Source organism: Sinocyclocheilus rhinocerous, unplaced genomic scaffold (genome assembly GCF_001515625.1).
Source record: "Sinocyclocheilus rhinocerous isolate Xijiao unplaced genomic scaffold, SAMN03320098_v1.1 scaffold712, whole genome shotgun sequence".
Lineage (NCBI taxonomy): Eukaryota > Metazoa > Chordata > Actinopteri > Cypriniformes > Cyprinidae > Sinocyclocheilus > Sinocyclocheilus rhinocerous.
Window position 1 is genome coordinate 1,685,764 of NW_015642789.1, and position 18,721 is coordinate 1,704,484.

An 18,721-nucleotide genomic window follows, 5' to 3' on the forward strand; every position below is an offset into this window, starting at 1 on the left:
GAGCGATACCGGCTCTATATCAGCGGCTGTGATTGCCTCTCTGGCCTAATCACAGCCATGCTGATATAGAGCCGGTATCGCTCTCGTACTCGAGTGATATTGCGTTTATACAACAGTTCGACGGAACGTGTGTAATTAAACGAGAAACAACGGAGTGCCTAATAAAACCCTCTTTTGTGCGGAACTACTTCCTTCCGCCACGGATTCAAAGCTCAAGTTGACAGTTAAACATACGTCACTTTTAGAATTCGTATCAAGGGCATGTGCTGCTTCAGTTAGGTTATTAGTGAGAAATAATGAGGTTATAAGAGAGAAACAATGCGGCAAAACGTGCATCCGAATGAGAGAGAGAGAGAGACCGCGAAGCTAGACGTTTCTTCTTATATTAACTAACATACTCTACGATTAGCTCAGTGAATAATTAAAAAAAAAACATAGACCCGGCTAGAACAAGTGGAGTGATACAAAATTGTGAAAGGGCGTTCCTGTAGCGATACCAGTACAATATCTCACGGTTCTCAACCAATCAGGTTTGAGAACCAGAACGAACTGTTGTATAAATATATATATATATATAATTATTCCTTGGGTTCATTTATTGAATAAAAGTTATGTAAAACATAACTTTTTTTGCAATATCGCCCTTGGCACATATGTTTCATTTGCATTTAACAGCTGTACAAGAGGCTCAGTAGTTTGATAAAAAGCCTATTAGTTAAGAACAAGCAGCAGAAGATGCTCAAATATATTAATAGGTGCCCATGAAGAACATGTAAACTCTGCTGTCAACATGAGCCTTTGAAATCCAAGCGAATTTTGCTGTCCAACTGTGACACTACTGTTCAAACGTTCCTTTAGAACTTTCTAATTATCAAAGAATCCTGAAATAACATGCATCATGGTTTCCACAAAAAAAATTAAGCAGCACAGCTGATTTCAACATTATAAGAAATGTTTAAGTAGCAAATCAGAATATTAGAATGATTTCTGAAGGATCGTGTAACACTGAAAACTGGAGTAATGATGACTGCTGAAAATTTTACTTTGCCATCACAAGAATAAATTACTTTAAAATATGTTAAAATAGAAAACAGTTATTTTAAATTGTAATAATATTTCTGTTTTTAGTGTATTTTTGAACAAATAAATGCAGCTTTTAAACTCGTGTATTATTGCATGACACAATTTCAAAGCTTTTGCTCAGCTTAATGTTTGATTAAGTTTTTTTTATTAAGAACATTTCTCGATCATGTTTCAGTCGAGATCAGAGAAGCATCACAGGAGCAAATGCAGGGCTCAGACAGAGAGGGACGCTCAGCTCAGCGCAGCGCAGAGAGCAGTACAGAGGCAGAAAAAGTTGCATACCTGGTCGTCTTGTGCTGGGAATTTCAAAGTGCAGGAACCTAAAAGCTGAGAAAACACTTCTGCAGTCAGACAGTGAATGACTAAAGAGAACAGAGATGCCAAGCACACGTTAGGACACAAAGAACCACCCAACAAGGACACAAGTGACATGAGTACAGCAAACAAACAAGAGCGTCTGCCCAAAAACTGACATAAGCAATGCTTTCTGCAAACACCTCACCACCAGAAGAGAATTGCTTGTGCTGTGAACGTAGACTGAACACTCACACACGTGGGGCATGAGGCTGGACATGTGATGAAATGTTAAGGTACATCTGTGTTTTGGTAGCATTTCATGTAAGTCGTGAGAAACGTATGGGAATTATGACTTGACTCAGGAATACCTGTTCATTGACAGTGAGTGGCACATTGTTTGCAGGGAGATCCTCAGTGTCCATGATGAAGTCTAGGCTCTGAGGAGATCACTGATTCTGCATAGTGGTTGAAGGGGATGTTACCAGCTCCACAGTACCACCTGAGACAAAAAAAGCTGGTCAATAAGAATTCTTGACAGCACTAGATACTGGTTATCAAAGAATAAACTCATCATGACATAAAAGTTGACCCCATTTACCTCCTCAATACACATTCCGGGTCTTATTGCAAATGACTCATCAGTGCATGCATGTAATTCCAAAATGTAATAACTTGCTCTGCCTCCGAAACAATTTTAACATTTACTTTTCATCAAGAGCTTTTATATTTTTAGCCCCTTCCCTGCAACCACCTACTCCAGACAATTTTTCACAGTTCAGGGAATTCCTGGATAAAATGAAGTCCTGTGCTACAATTTTAATCCCTTTTTTCAATTGGAAATGCTTCACAAAATGGAAGAGCATTATTTTAAATATTAAGTTATAAAGGTAAAAAAATATGTGATTCAACGCAAATAAATCTGACAAATGTCCCATTTCAATCAGAAATACTTCTCAATATGGAAGACAATTATAATTTTAAACAAAGTTATAAAGGTTAAACAAAACAAAAAAAAAACGTGATTTAGTTCAACTAAATCGGACAAATAGTTAATTTCAATCAGAAATACTTAATATGGAAGAAAAAAAATTCAGTATTAGGTAAGAAAAGGTAAGAAATAAATATGTGCAATATATTTAGTGCAACTAAATCTGACAAACATCTAATTTCAAATCACAAATACTTCAACATATGGAAGGAAAATGTTGAGTTAAATAATAAGTTATAAAAGGTAAAACTGCTATGTGATTTAGTGCAAGTAAATCTGACAAATAATTTACAAAAAAGAAAACTTCTAAAAATAAAAAATAAAAATAAAAACATATACATTACAATAGAGCCCTTCACATTTAGTCTCAAAACTACTAGGTTACCACAATATGAATACCTAGTTTATTTATATTTAAAAGATGAAGGTGACTAGCAGCACACCTTTACAAAAATTCACCATGGTAAAGTTTCTGCAATAACACCATAGTTTCTACAGTTGTTACTGCAATAATTACAGAAAACAAGTTTTTGAATCGTTTCAATAACATTACATATTACATTTATTATGTTTCTACAGTAGTAACATTAAGTATAGCAAGTACTCTGGTCTTTTGGCGGGAACTATGATTACCATGGTAAATCTCTGCAAGGCATTGACCAGATAATCATGTCGTAGTCAAGTGTGTAACGTCACGTCTATGACGCCGGCTCTCAAGGTTGTCAACTTAAAATACTTGAACCCAGCTAACGTTACCTCACAGAAAAACGTTACACAGTTCTTAAAGATTTGGTACATTATTTCCGAGCATGTTCGAAAGTCATCACTGTGCAAGTGCAATTTAAGGTGTGTGTCTTGCATTATAAACTTGCGCTTGTAATTATCCCCAAAACAATATAGAGCATTATGTAAGCCTTGCGCATTTTCACATCAAGCAGGCCTGTGAGGTACTAGTGCAGTCCTCTCAACACAATCTCAATGCAATAAAAACTCCCCTCACGGGACACACACTTCATCTACTGATCACACTCCTCGCATGCCAATATGCCATGACTCGGGACGGCATTTGATGGATTTCCTTTCTCTTTATCATAAATATATAAATTATGCTAATTAAGACCATTGCATATTAACCAAAAACTCATTTCGAGTCCGCGAGTTCGTGTTGCGTTGTGCAAAAAATACGTGCAAGCTGTGATCATATTCACGACTTACCCGCTGAAAGCTGGGATATTTTCTTTATTTCTCCTCCTTCGGCGAGCTTTGCCACAGTTTGTTTTAAATATGCATAATTAAAAATTCATCTCACAGCTTCCAACGCGCGCTACGAATGCACACAAAAGAGCTATTTGCATTGATAAGGAGGCTCGGGAAAGCGCTGGTCCTCTTTTTAACTAAATATTTAATGACGTCTTTCCGTTAACTGTCGTGCCGGTGAAGCAAGTGCGCCTTAATAACCAAGATAAAACCTTATCTGCAGAAAAGTGCCGAAAAATTAACACAAATTTGCTCTTTTGCACTACGTCATGAACATAATTTATGCAGGCCGAGTCTTGCATTGAAAAAATGGCGCTGGCTCGACAGAACGGGAGCAATGGCCGTCTTAAAGAGACAGTACACAGTGTTACCGCAGTTCTCTGCACTATTCAAACTCTTGATTCAAACTGGGATATAATTTGCTACAGTGTGAAGTTATGCTGTAATAATAAAATTACTAATATTAATAAAGAGATCAATTTATTTTTATTAATATTATTATTTATAAAATATTTTGTTTATTGTATGATAATATCATATAATATAATAATGCTAGTGTGAAGTTATGCTCTAATAATAAAATTACTAATATTAATAAAGAGATCAATTTATTTTTATTAATATTAATATTATTGTATGATAATAATATAATAATGCCAATAAAATAATAATAATAATTTTATCATGCTTATTATTAATATTACTATTATTATATTGTTTTATTATTATTATTACAACTATTACTATTATTACTATTGCTGTGTTTCTTCTAAATAACAATGTGAATGGAAATTTTTTAAGAATTTAAAATATTGACATTCATGTCCTTCTACCTGTGTGTCCTTGTACCTCTTAAAGTCTAGATGAAATGAAAACATACAGACATATTATATGGTTCCATGTAAAATATTAAGAAACAGAACAAAAGGGGCAATTAAAATGTTAAATGCAATTATTTCAACTTGCTCTACATGGCATCTTAGCACTTACAAAACTGGATTCCTTTAGCAGATGCTTTTATCCAAAGTGACTTACAAATTAATGTAAATCAAGAAAAGTAATGATAAAGAAAAAAAGTTTGGCTACAGTCCATCTGTTTAATCTTCAAGCACAGTTCTCCCTCTGATTGTTCCCCAGAGAGGATCGTTTTAGGGCACTGCAGCCAAATGCATCTGTTGCATTGTTATGTGAATCTCTATGTTGTGGTGATTGCATGTTTTTTGAGAAAGCTTTACGCACACCACTAAATGCATTCAAAATGAGATTTTCTTTCCTTGTGTGCTTTTTTAAGAAAAATCAGATGCATACTGATGCATATTCTTATATGTGATTTACAAGGCATATTCACATTTTTTATAATGAACTGGCTTATAAAAAATACACCGTGTCTCTATACACACTCTGTGTCTTTCCTCTGTTGCCAAGCCAGCTAGCAAACACTTCCATTTGCATGCATTAGCAGCATATTGCCATGGAGCTCAAAGGAGTACTGGGATTGCTGAATACAGACGAATCTGTAATTAGGTTCACATCCAGTATAAAGGCCCCAACTAATGTACTAATGTACATCTGATATAAAGACATATACATTGCAAACAAAAGTGTTCATTAAAAATGTTTTTTCGTTTCCTTGACAAAGCCCTGCTCTGTTTTATTTTTGAATAGATGCAGGGCCAACAAGGGATGTCCACAAAATGCAACTTTATACTGCCTAAAGAGCCTGTGGGCCCAGCCATACAAATGCATAAACCACATTTAATTTAGACACAGAGGTGCAAAACAAAATTTGGATCATCATTCCTATTCAAAGTCTGATGCGTAATATATTGGGTTGAATACTGCAACTAATTTAAACAATCTTAATGAAACCTCTGCTCTGCTTGGCATACTTCCCAGGGCCTAATTATGCAATATTACAGGTTCAAGTGTGCAGAATCGTTCCATACTAACTAACCCTATGAGTAGACAGGATTTCATATTACATGCTGATGTCAATAATAATGTTATTGGGAAAGTAAAATATAAAAATATCCACATCAAATAATCAAATATTTAGGCAATAACTAATTCAGCATATAAGCAACATACTAAATTGTCGACACTTGAGTAATAGAAGGGCATGTTGTCACATTATAATGTAAGAAGTCATAATGAAACCTGTCATTGCAGAGAACTGTAATTAGTAAATGGCATATTAAATTATCACATATGCCCCCGGTTTCACAGACAAGGATTAAGCCTAGTCCCAGACTAAAATGCATGTCTGAGCTGTTTTAATTTAAACTGATTTAACTGAAAGAAACTTGCACTGACATATCTTAAAATATGTAAGTGTCATTGATTTGTCTCAAGATGCACACAGTAATGTTTTTTTAAGTCACGTTTATAAAAACTTCTTAAATGTCCTAATTGAACTATTGCTTAATCCTAGCTTAAAAAAAGGAAAACCTGTGAAAACAGGCCATGAAACGGCATGCAAAAACTTGGCCTGTCTGACATTTATTAGAAGGACCCTTAACCTGAAAACACATATTAGAATATGCATCTGATTTTCTTGAAAAAGCACCTTTTAGTTCAAATCTACCTTGTCTGGATGTATGCTATACAGTTTTATTTATATTCACTTGTTTACCCAACACTGATTACAAAAGTATTTTATTTGAATATCTCTTTGAACCAAGCGTTTGAAACGGACATGAAAACCACTTTTTGAGAAAACACAATTGTGTAACTGGACTTTTGACTCAAACTCAAATACGGTATTTACTATGAGAAAGTATGGCCTTTGTGACATATTCCATCTATGACACCTGCCCTATATATAAACAAATATTTTACATATAAATACGTAAAATTCTATATATATTCTATAATTTTATACTCTATACGTAAAGTTTATTTTTATAGTATAAAGTGGGGCTTACAGAGACTTTCGTTTTGTAGATAATGAGTCACGAGCTTCTCTTTAACAGGGAGTGGCGTCCAAAAACTGATGCGTGCATGACGTAGCTCCTCCCAACACAAATATACTCAAAGCATAACCGACGAAAACAAGGAAGTAACGAGAAAGAAAAAAAACGAGGAACTTTGAGTAAACCTTATATTTATTGTCAAATAAACGCAGAATTCGGTCTGTTGAATTTCTCGCCCACTAGAATATTTTACCTACAGTGAAGAACAATGAACAACAAAGGTAAATACGCGATCATCTCCGCTCTTCTGCTATTTTGCTTAGCCGCTTCCTAGCAACTACCAATGGAGTTAGCCAGCATAACTGACTTACATAACAAACGATTTTACATGCTGAATTCTTATCGATTATGCGACAAAAACATCTGCCATCGACTAAGTAACGACGGACACTGTTATATTTAACGCGGTGGTGTCTTATTTTAGCGGAATGGGTAATGTTTTGGATTGAAAACAGGTAAAGGGTGACTAGCTTGGCTGCTACAGCGCTTTGACGTGATCAGAAAGGTGACCTCGTTAAGAAAGCGAGACGCTCACAGCATCAGTTTAATAATTTAATTAATCTTATTTAAATGTGTTTAATCAATATACCGTGTGGTATTCACTCAAGAACAGTTTGTCTTATTTTTCAATTGTAATTTAGCTGTCGTGTTTAGCTTGCCTTTTGTGTCGTTTGTGTGTATGTTTGCGGCTTGATGTTATTTATTGTAATACATACGCTTCCACATCCATATTTCTTAAGTCATTTGTCGATCATATCTGTTTCGGTCAATATCACAAAACCTTTTAATAACATGTCTGGGTCACTCAAATTATTTTGCCAATGTATTTTATTTACATTTTTTCATTTAATCCACATTTCAAGCCTGTGTACTCTGGTTTAAGGAAAACCGCTGAATGTTTTTTCTTGGTCAGTATCTTTAGTACAAAACCAAAATATTGCTGGCTACTTTACAGTAAATCAACTTAAGATTCTGTTGTGATATTCATTTGAAAGCATTAACTGTCTTTCTTTTTCTCTTGGTGTCCATGCAGGGTCATATCCACAAGCTGTTTACCCTCAGCAGAGCACAGCACCCGTTTACCAGCCTGCTATGCAAGTCCCTCCTCAGGTGTCTCCATATGCAGATGCCCCTCCTCCATACTCTGAGGTTACCAGTGCTAATTACTCTCTCTCTGGTCATGTGAATGTACAGTATCTCATTAAATCATTCAAATGAATTTTTTTTTTTTTTTTTTTTTACAATGTCACATTTTAATCTAGTACTATATTAAAAAAACAACATGTTTTGGAAGCACTTTAGAAGCATTTTCAAAAATGTACGCTCCCTTACTCAAGACTGCATGCTAAAGATTTCTGCTAAAGATTCTTCTGAGAACATTAATCATTTTTGGAATTTGTGCTTGATGAATCATCTGTTGTGATACAAGTGCCACCACTCAAAAAGACAAAGGCAATTTTAGCAATGAATTAGTCAGCATGAAACTCCCAGAGGAAAGAGGTATTCTATCTAGTATGCTAGATTTATAGCAAATTAACTTTTGATTTTGAGGCCATTCATTACTGTGATTTTTATCATGAGTTTAAAACCTTAATAAAACCCCCAATTTGTATATAAAAATGCAGCAAATGTGATATAATAAAAGATATCACTGTTCAATAAAATGTTAATTTCATTAATCATAACTTTAGGCTATTATACAGTTGCAGATTTGTGGTTATCTGCATTTTAAAATGGCTTGGAGTGCAGCTCATTTTAAAAATCCTTTTTTAAATATTAATTCTGTGTTTATTCCATACAAAACTGATTACTATTACGATTTCACACTTTGTGAATGTTTCCCTCTCGCAGGTTTATCAGGCCAGGTATATGGCTCCTCCCCCAGCCCATGGACAGATGCCCCCAATGACCTCAGCTTACCCTGGTACTCAGATGTACATGCCCATGCATGCTCAGTCTGTGCCAATGGGGGCCATGGCCCCCAGTGTCCCAATGGCATATTATCAGATGGGGCCCGTGTACCCCCATGGTTCCACTGTCATGGTGGATGGCGGATTCGATGCTGGAGCTCGCTTTGGGCCTAGCACCAGTACTTCCATTCCTGTGAGTATTCCCAATAAACATCCAGGAAGTAATATGCATTTATATTTACCAACCTACAATTAAGGAAATAGTTCACCCTAAAATGAAAATTTGCTAAAAGTCTACTTACCCTAAGGCTATCCAAGATGTAGATGAGTTTTTCTTCATCAGAACAGATTTGGGAAATTTTTTTTGCTTTCTATCACTTGCTCACCAATAGATCCTCAGCAGTGAATGGGTGCCATCAGAACGAGAGTTCAAACAGCTGATAAAAACATCACAATATTCCACCTGTAATGCACATGACTCCAGTCCATCAATTGTCTTGTGTTTTGTGAAGTGAAAAGCTGCGTGTTTGTAATAAACAAATCCATCATTAAGACATTTTAACTTTAAAAAATTGCTTCCAGCTGGGGGTGGGAAGGGAAAATGTCATGCCTTTCATACCTGAAGACAATTGTTTTTGTATTTGTCAACCAGTAGAGATTTTCGACTATGGTCTCTAACGCGGTTACACGCTCACGTGACGTTGCTGTACTTGTACTACCTGGTCATGAAAGCTTATCGTTTACACGCATATTTGCATTGCGGTTTAAAAACGAAGTGATTTTAAGCCATTGAAATGCAATCAGCAGCGAAAGAGAACTCATTTCGCAATATGCGCGCGCTGTCAGAGAGGCACGCACATGAAGACGGTGCTCATAGAGCACGGGAGTATTGAAAGTTATTTTTGCCGCTTTATAGGTCTTGAAAGTTTAAATACACACACTTGTAGGGCTGTCGCGATTCGTCGATTTTATTAGACTATTCGATTTTTAAAAATCCTCGACTTCATTTGGCTCGCGTCGACTGTTAATGGTTCCATTAAATGTTAATAATAAAAAGCATCTCCAATTAATTGATTTTATAAAAAAATATATATATATTTATTTTTTTTAATTTTTTTTCAGAAATACTGCACATTTACATTTTTCTCCTAAATATATTCTGGTAAATAAGATTAATCAGTCGATAGATTAATCAAAATAAAAATAGTCGTTAGTGGCAGTCCTACACACTTGTATGTGTCAAAATGCCCATCTTTGCAAGCATCGTAAAAACATAGTAATTTAGGTCTTAAGTGAAAGCAAACAGCTGAGAAAGAAAGCAGATGTGTAACAGTATATTGGATCCGGGCAGCTCTTAAAGTGACAGCATTCCTGCTTTCTGTCAATCATGTTAATCAAACATCAAAAGAGAGAAAATCTCTCACTGCTCTTGACTAAATCACTTTTGTAACTTTAATAACAAGAAATATATATTTCATTTACACAGTGAAGATTATGCAGTGTTTTTATACATTTGATTATACAATGTATGTAGCATTTCTTAATTATTTATTCTACTGTAGTTTTTTGTCCCATTGCTTGTAAATAGTTTCTTATTCTTATTTAATTGCTGACTGTTTAATTGCTGTCTTCAGTAAGCTTGATTTTTGTTTTTAGGCTAGTATTAGTTTTTTGTGATACTGACATGGGTGACAAGAATGATGAAATTTCTATGGTATCAGAAATTTTTATATCATAAAGACCTTATTTAAAGCAAAAATAACTATATTGTGATATATACTGTTACCGTGAAATAAAACTACTTCTAACGTGATACGTTTTTGGTCATATCGCCTACCCCTACTTCTAGCTAAATATGAGTCCATAATTATTAATAATGCCATCAGTGAAAAAGTCATCTTGTCTGAATCAGGAGAGAAATATGCACAGATCAAGCAAAATCTGTTTATAAGCAAAAACAGAAACAAACAAATCTGTGGATTTTGATGTGAGAGGACAACAGGGATGACATTTTTCATCAGAGGAAGCATTACTATATTAGTTTTGTCAGATGTGATGGTTTAGTTAAAACATCTTGATGGATTTCTTTCTTACAAACATGCAGCTTTTCACAAGATGTTACTTGATGAACTGTGATCTTTCATCAGCTGTTTGAACTCTCATTCTGACGGAACAACATTTTGATGAAATGCTACATTTCTCCAATAGTTTTTCAGTGAAGAAACTATCTATATATCTTGGATGGCCTGAGCCAAATCCAGTTTATGTTGGAGGATCGAGACAGATTTGAATGTACAACAATATCAGTCGCAGTTCCTTTTGATTTATTGAGATGTGGGACAAAACATGACCTACAGTTTTACCTTCCAATAGTTTTGAAAATGTCCATCATGTACACTTTTAAATTAATCAGAGAAAGAAGTTGTTGGCTAAAAACTACATTTTATTTATATATTTTAGATACTTTTGCTTTTATTATTATTATTATGTAAATATATATTTATTAGGTATTTAAGATAATTGCATTTAACCATGTCATCATATGTTAACACCGTCACCCAAATTGTAAAGAAATTATTTGGTATTTTTCAATTATTTCCCTCATTTTGAGCAAGTCCTTAAAATGAGGAAAATTATGCGATCAGCTGTCAACCTGTAAGATTGGCGTTGACAAAATAGAGATAAAAAAATTAGTCATTAGTTTTCATTGAAGTGAATTTGTCAAGATTTCTGAAGAATTTTTGCCAAGACTTGTTGTTTTTGTATCTGACAGTGTTGACACGTCACATCGGGTGATAAGAATAAAAACGTTTTGTGAGAATTCTTTTGAGAAAATAGGAGTAAGTATAATAATAATAATAAGGTTGCACTAAACTTGTTTACAGATTAATTAAAAAAACACAATATGTGATGTTTTTTTCCCATACGTCTGTAGCTTGTTTTGTCCTTCAACTCAACAGTCAGTGTGAAATTCCTTGTAGGTTCAATCTGTTCTGAGATCTTTTTAATTTATGATTTCACATTTTCTCTTGGCATAGACGTGACTGAAAATGTAGCTGATGAAATAGGTATTTGATTTACATATTTCTCTTCATATTCAAGCCTCCACCACCTGGACACCTCCCTAACGCGGCTCAGTTGGCAGCCATGCAAGGTGCAAATGTTGTGATGACGCAACGTAAGGGCAACTTTTTCATGGGTGGCTCCAGCGGCGGTTACACCATCTGGTAACAGTGAGCACCCCACTGGCCCTGGACCGAAGCCCTCCTTCCTTCTCCCTGGTTCCCTTTACCTGTTCTCCCACCCCTGCCTCCCTTGGGGCTGCTTGGCTAAGCCACAATACTGATTTAATGTAATGGAATGTAATATTTTAGAGCCCCTTACTCAAGGTACAGTACGCCGCTATTGGTATAATTGTGTAATATCACAATTATATAATGTATAACACAATTATTGTGTATTCACAGTTAAAAAGCGCATGATAATTGTAAGTTTGAACTTCTAGTGATCATATATTCATTTACCGTAATTATTGGTTGGCTAATTTAGAGTAGACTACTTTTAAGGTGAAGACCAGGTCATTTTTTCCTTTGACATTGGCGTACCTCTTACAACTTAATTTTTACAGTACATTTTCTAGTTTTTGGTTGTCTTCTTGAGCCAGAGATCATGCCAAGAGAACTGCCAAGAGTCAGATCATCTGTGTAAAGTAGCTATGCACTTGAAACTTTCTCTTTGAATAGTATGCTTAACTACGCCTTTCATTCATGTCATTATTAAGGTCTTGTCAAATATGTAAAATGCAGATTTAAGCACTCTATATCAAAGAGACAGGTGTGTTTACAAATTCAAACAATGGCGGCGTATTGTACCTTTGGGCAAGCTTATATAAATATTATCAGGTGCCAAAACTGCACCATTGTTTAAAAGCAAAGGAATTTACATATGAATGAACCTAAATGCAGTAAAAGAGAGAGCGAACAAGATTAACTAAACTGGTTCAGAAAAGTCAGATGTTTTTTTCCCCCCAATATTTTTCCTCCAATGTCGGATACCCAGAGCTGTACGTATAGCAGTTTCACCTTGTTTAGCGCGTGTTATGTGTGTTCCAGCTATATGTGCTTCTACACAAACTTTTTAGGCATTTTCCACAAAGGTAAACTTCTTTACACAGGTCAGGGCTTAATCAAGAGAATTTATTTTCAGTATTTTAAATGGTTTGGCACATCAAGCTTTTTTTTTTCTCTCTCTTTTTCTTTTTGTGGGGAGCTGCTTGTACCAAAGATCTGGACAAGAATGCACTAAAAGCTTTTCGCTTTTTGTAAGTCTTCTGTTATAGTACATCTGCACACAGATTCATACTGAAATAAACAAACATATCATATTTAGTTGATGGTGATTGCTTTCCGGACAGAGCACAAGACTGCTGTGACTGCATTTTCTAGGGGTTTGTGTTTTAAAAATATATCAATGTTTCCTAGTTGCATCTTGATGTTTCTGCATGCACTTTTCAGTAGTTTTGTTCTCAATAAAGTGTTATCATTGTTAACATTTTTAGGAGTACTACAAAATTAATTTATGTGCACTGTCAACCAATTCTGAAATGTTTTTGCCGATTTCTTTTGTACATATGCTTTTAAATACAAATAGCGTCAGTTATACTTGTTGCTGCATTGATGATTTTTCAAAGCAGTGTGGTAATACGTAGCAGCCTATACAACGGCTGAGAAATTGTGGTGTTTTGTAAATGTTTCGCAAGGGATTAAAGTTTTCCTCTCTCTCATCTGTAATGTGATTTAGAAATGTTTCGCAAAAATCCCTGATAAAAAAGGAAAACCTCACAGAATGCACCAGCAGTTGTCTCCACCGCTTTTTGCGCTTATAATACATTTAATTGCTAATCTTCATTTCTACTCCCAACAGTGATAGAATGACCTTAAAGTAGTTCACTTCCAGAATGAAAATTCTGTCATCATTAACTCACCCTCCACTTGTTCCAAACCTGTATGAGCTTCTTTCTTCTGTTGAACACAAAAGAAGATATTTTGAAAAATGCTGGTATCTAAACAGTTGATGAGCACCATTGACTTCCATAGTAGGAATAAAATATACTATGGAAGTCAATGGTGCTCATCAGCTGTTCGGATACCAACATTTTTCAAAATATTTTCTTATATCTTTTGTGTTCAACAGAAGAAAGAAACTCATACAGGTTTGGAACAAGTGGAGGGTGAGTTAATGATGACAGAATTTTCATTCTGGAAGTGAACTACTCCTTTAAAACGCAGCCGTGTCCTCTTCGACACTACAACGCATAAGTTCTGTAGCAGTTATTTGTATTAGATGTGACTGTAAATCTAAAATGCTACTTATTTTGCTAGATAGCACAAAGGTGAAATGCTTATAAATGTTCACTCAAAATTATTCTCCATACATTCACTGGTATCAAATTATTTGTCTCTATACCATACATATTTTCTGATTTAAGAAAAAAAAAAAAAATAGGAAATGTTATGCTAGCCTGGCAAATGGGGCTCATTTTTTAGGCTTTACATGTATCAGGTGCATCACTGGGTATCCGACACTACAGTACAGTCCTAAAGGTTTTGCCCATTTGAATATAAAAAGGCCATTCAGGTAGATTTTCTCTCTGCAAATAAAGGAAAAAATTATTTTGATGTAAAAAAAACATGCCAAGTATGCTGGCATCGCCTTAGCACCATTTCTATCATTTTCTGTGATGTAGGTTTTTATTTTAGTATGAAACGTCTGACCTGGTAGTTTCACATTTATTCCTAACCTGACTTTATGTCATTCCTTATTTAAATTTCATTTCATTTATTCTTACTTGGCTAGGAAAATAACAAGGCAAAAAACACAAGGGCAAAGCTTTCAGAACTCAATACCCATTTCAATCTTAGCGCAGCATTTTATCATGGCACGTGGCACCGTGTGTTTGTGTATGCAATGTAGCGGATACACTGCTTATCTTGAGCCTCAATACCATGACAGTCATGGATGGTATACGTCTATGTGGGCACTACAGTTCAGGGAACACTTCTGATTTTTTTTTCTACATATATATAATATAAAAAGATTGTGATGGGTTGTAATGGATGCATACTGCAGCATCAAGGAACCGAGGTCCTTCCTAGTTTGCTACATGACAAAATGGTCTCCAATGAAATTGTGGTGCACTTAACTTTTTTTATACTAAACCTTAAGTATAAAACAAAATTTAGAATAAAAGCTATTTTGAATTTTGACAATCTGTGTTGTATTATGTCTTTCAATGGTTCATGTTTATATTTTTGTCTGCCAAGTTGTTTATTTGGAGGTTTATCTCCAGGTTATGACCAATGTTTGACTAAATGACCAATCACTTCCGATCCACATTTAGACCAAGGCAAGATTGGAGATTATGGATTATATTGTTGTCAATCACAATCCTATTCAAAGGCATAATAGAACTTAAAAATCTTTTTTGTTCTGACAAAACTGTTTGCACAGAATTGATTTCAAATTAAATCATTTTGGTTTTACTAGCTAAATACTAACTTGTATTTGACATTGTGTTATGTGTTATATCAATAACTACAGTAACATATTGATAGCGCAATGAAAAAAGATGACTCCGAATTTTTAAATTACAAAAAAAAAAAAACATCCATTTTCATAACAAGTAAGATACTACTGTAACCCTGCGCAAAAAATATCAAGCATCATATATGCATCTGATATTATGATCAGCGTGTTTGTAAATAATGACATAGGTATTATATTTGGCACCGTTACAGCAAGCCTATGTAACAAAAAATACAAAAATTGTTTTTAATAAACAAAAAAAAAAACTTGAATTATAAAATGTCAATTAAAAAAAAAAAAAAAACATTTAAATGTTTTACAAGGCACTATAACAGTGGACTCTCCAACTATTCATAAACTAAAAATTCCGCCAAAAAAAAAAAAAAAAAAAGTAATAAAAAGCCAGGCAATATGGTCAAAGGAAAAAGGTATTTTAACACTATATTGACTTATAACTGAATAAAACCAAATTTGTACAGTGCCTACAATGTTTGCCATTAGAGGTGCAGTGCCACTTATGCTACCTGAACTCTAATAATAGCTGATAATAATTCCATAATTACTGATAAAGAATTCATTATTAACTCTTGTATATGAACCTTCATGTAATTTCTGCTGAAGTAGCGAGTAAATGTTTTTTTTTTTTGAGTGAACTATAAACTAAATACACAGACATAACAATTTGTCCCATACGAAAACCGATGGTGAGCTTATTGACATCATGAATAAGCAACTTATCCTCCCAACATAAAACTCAAACTGTATCCTTTCAACTAAACATTCTTTCATAGAGCACAGACCAGTGGTTTATGTCCCATATGTCTTGCACATATACCTCTCTACACAGACTATTTAGATGTCTGCAGCAGTCCATGCGTACTGATCATGGGTTAAATCCCTCTGATGCCAAGCAGTTCAGATGAAGTATTCCTTCTTGTTTTCAGTGACGGTGTCATTGTAGACCTGGTCAGGGTCCACACCTGGAGCAGGCTCACCTGCGGTTCTGTAAACACCCTTACTGTGGCACAGGTATCTGTACAGCAGGAACCCACAGACAACAAGCGTCACCAGGATCAGTGCAATTACCACTAAAAGAGAAAAAAGAAAAATAATTTTAAACAGCCAGCAATATGCAATAGATCAAATGAAGAAATATTACCCTTCAAGGTTACATTTTATTTTGATGTTTCCCTTTAAACATTCTGTTGACTACAAGTAACTTTGCAGCTACACATCAACTAACTCTCATTAGAGTATTAGTAGACTGTTAGGTCATGGTCAGGGTTAAAGTTAGTAGAATAACTTGACATTTACATGGAAAGTTACTTATAGTCAATAGAATGTCTGCTGGGGACCATCAAAATAAAGCATTCAGATATATTAAGCAGTCTGTAACTATAGAATGAGCATTACTGGTAGTTGCAAAGTTTCTTAAATATCTACAAATATAACAAAATATCTAAAGGGGACCATCAAAATAAAGTGTTATCCTATTCAAAAATGATAAAAAATATATATTACTACAAATACATAAAAACCCTTTACAAATAATAATAAAAAAAAGTCTCCTGAAAGTAATTTTAGAGGCTTTAAAATTATTATTATGCCTTAATTTTAAAGCCTCTAAAATTTATTTTTTTACATTTGAGGAATTTAATACTTTTATTCAGCAAGGACATATTCAATTCATCAAAAGTAACAGTAAAGACATGTATAATATTATAAAAGATAAAATAAAAATAATCTTACATTCTCTCTTAATATGTAGCATCATCGCCAGCAATATGCAATAGATCAAATGAAGAAATATTACCCTTCAAGGTTACATTTTATTTTGATGTTTCCCTTTAAACATTCTGTTGACTACAAGTAACTTTGCAGCTACACATCAACTAACTCTCATTAGAGTATTAGTAGACTGTTAGGTCATGGTCAGGGTTAAAGTTAGTAGAATAACTTGACATTTACATGGAAAGTTACTTATAGTCAATAGAATGTCTGCTGGGGACCATCAAAATAAAGCATTCAGATATATTAAGCAGTCTGTAACTATAGAATGAGCATTACTGGTAGTTGCAAAGTTTCTTAAATATCTACAAATATAACAAAATATCTAAAGGGGACCATCAAAATAAAGTGTTATCCTATTCAAAAATGATAAAATATATATTACTACAAATACATAAAAACCCTTTACAAATAATAATTAAAAAAAGTCTCCTGAAAGTAATTTTAGAGGCTTTAAAATTATTATTATGCCTTAATTTTAAAGCCTCTAAAATTTATTTTTTTACATTTGAGGAATTTAATACTTTTATTCAGCAAGGACATATTCAATTCATCAAAAGTAACAGTAAAGACATGTATAATATTATAAAAGATAAAAGAAAAATAATCTTACATTCTCTCTTAATATGTAGCATCATCATAACACCTGCTGGCAAACACTATGTACTGTGAACAACACCTTACAAAACCCATACCATCCCCACAAAAGCTTTCTAGGATTGTCCAACACAATATATAATTCCTAGTCATTAAGGTAATTTGATGGCTTTAGTCTAATATCATGATCTGCACTGACATCTTACACTATGAGCTAGAATCTATTACACTAGAAGTCAATTACCTCCAATGACAGTCGTGTCTGTTTGCGGTGGAGCTGCAGTTGTTGATGTAACATTTATCCCTGAGAAAAAAACAGAAACACTAAGAATGACACACTAAACCTGTATGTCAAGATTACATTCACTGAAATGTGGAATTACAACCATTTCCAGCTAGAGAAATTAATTTTATTTTTATTTTTAATTTATTTTATTTTATTTAAAGCAGCACTATGTAACTTTTACTGCAAACACATACCAGCTTCATCACTGTGTCTGTCATGCGACTCTGTTCCCCTTTCGGGCTCTGTCTTTACAGTGGAGACAGGTCAGATAAGACATGAGGAAGAGACAGTTTTTTCCCCCTTTTTATGCTATGGTTAGGAAAAATGTCTATATTAACATACATTAAATGTTTGCATTCGCTTTTATGTAACTTTTTCTGTTCAAAATTTGCTAAATGTATATAATGAGCGAGTACATCATGAATTCATCTTCCAAACCGCGTTTTTGTCTTATTCCGAATCACTACGGTACACTTATAATAAGTACTTCTATTTGGACTATTGTAGCCTGGACGGGTCGTCACCGCTGCGGAGTAACACATACCTGCGTGAATCGCCATAGACATAAACTTAGAGAAGTAGCTCCGGTTGGAATGTTCTTCCGCGGGATGTGTGCAGTTCTGTTTATTAACCGCTAGAGCGCCAAAAGTTTAATGTACAGTATTTGAAAAATAATGTTTTTTTTGAACATTAAAGCATGTCAACATATTCTGTTACACCAAATACACCAAATAATGATCTTTTAAAAAGCATCATATGACCCCTTTAATGCATTTTTATATATGTTGGACCACAATTAAGCCTGTTTTGAAATGAAACCGTTTTAAACTTTAAATTGACATTAAAAATGTTGTTTAAATTAATTAAACTTATTTATTATACTAAAATTATTATTATACATTACAAGGACTATATATGATAGGATAAAATGCTAGTGTGAAGAAGTTAAATACACAGG

The 18,721-nt window shown here is 34.2% G+C and overlaps 2 protein-coding genes across 3 annotated transcripts in view; one reads left to right on the forward strand and one right to left on the reverse strand.

The window, feature by feature from the left end:
- The window catches only part of LOC107756417 (POU domain, class 6, transcription factor 1-like), a 12,781-nt gene extending 8,834 nt beyond the window's left edge, over positions 1–3,947 (reverse strand). Inside the window, exons 1-3 of one of the 2 annotated variants that reach the window (XM_016573512.1) lie at positions 3,584–3,947; positions 1,749–1,879; positions 1,366–1,410 (exon numbers count right to left, since the gene is read on the reverse strand). In XM_016573512.1, coding sequence (XP_016428998.1) covers positions 1,366–1,410; positions 1,749–1,802 — 99 coding nt within the window. In that variant the 5' untranslated portion in view covers positions 1,803–1,879; positions 3,584–3,947. The remainder of the gene's footprint in view (positions 1–1,365; positions 1,411–1,748; positions 1,880–3,583) is intronic. The other variant, XM_016573513.1, reaches the window with a different exon arrangement.
- A 2,684-nt stretch (positions 3,948–6,631) lies between these two features.
- Positions 6,632–13,290, forward strand: LOC107756418 (DAZ-associated protein 2-like). Its single transcript, XM_016573514.1, has 4 exons — positions 6,632–6,818; positions 7,631–7,746; positions 8,449–8,700; positions 11,610–13,290. The coding sequence occupies exons 1-4, from the start codon at positions 6,806–6,808 to the stop codon at positions 11,736–11,738; spliced, it is 510 nt and encodes a 169-aa protein (XP_016429000.1). The 5' UTR covers positions 6,632–6,805; the 3' UTR covers positions 11,739–13,290.
- Positions 13,291–18,721: the final 5,431 nt, after the last annotated feature.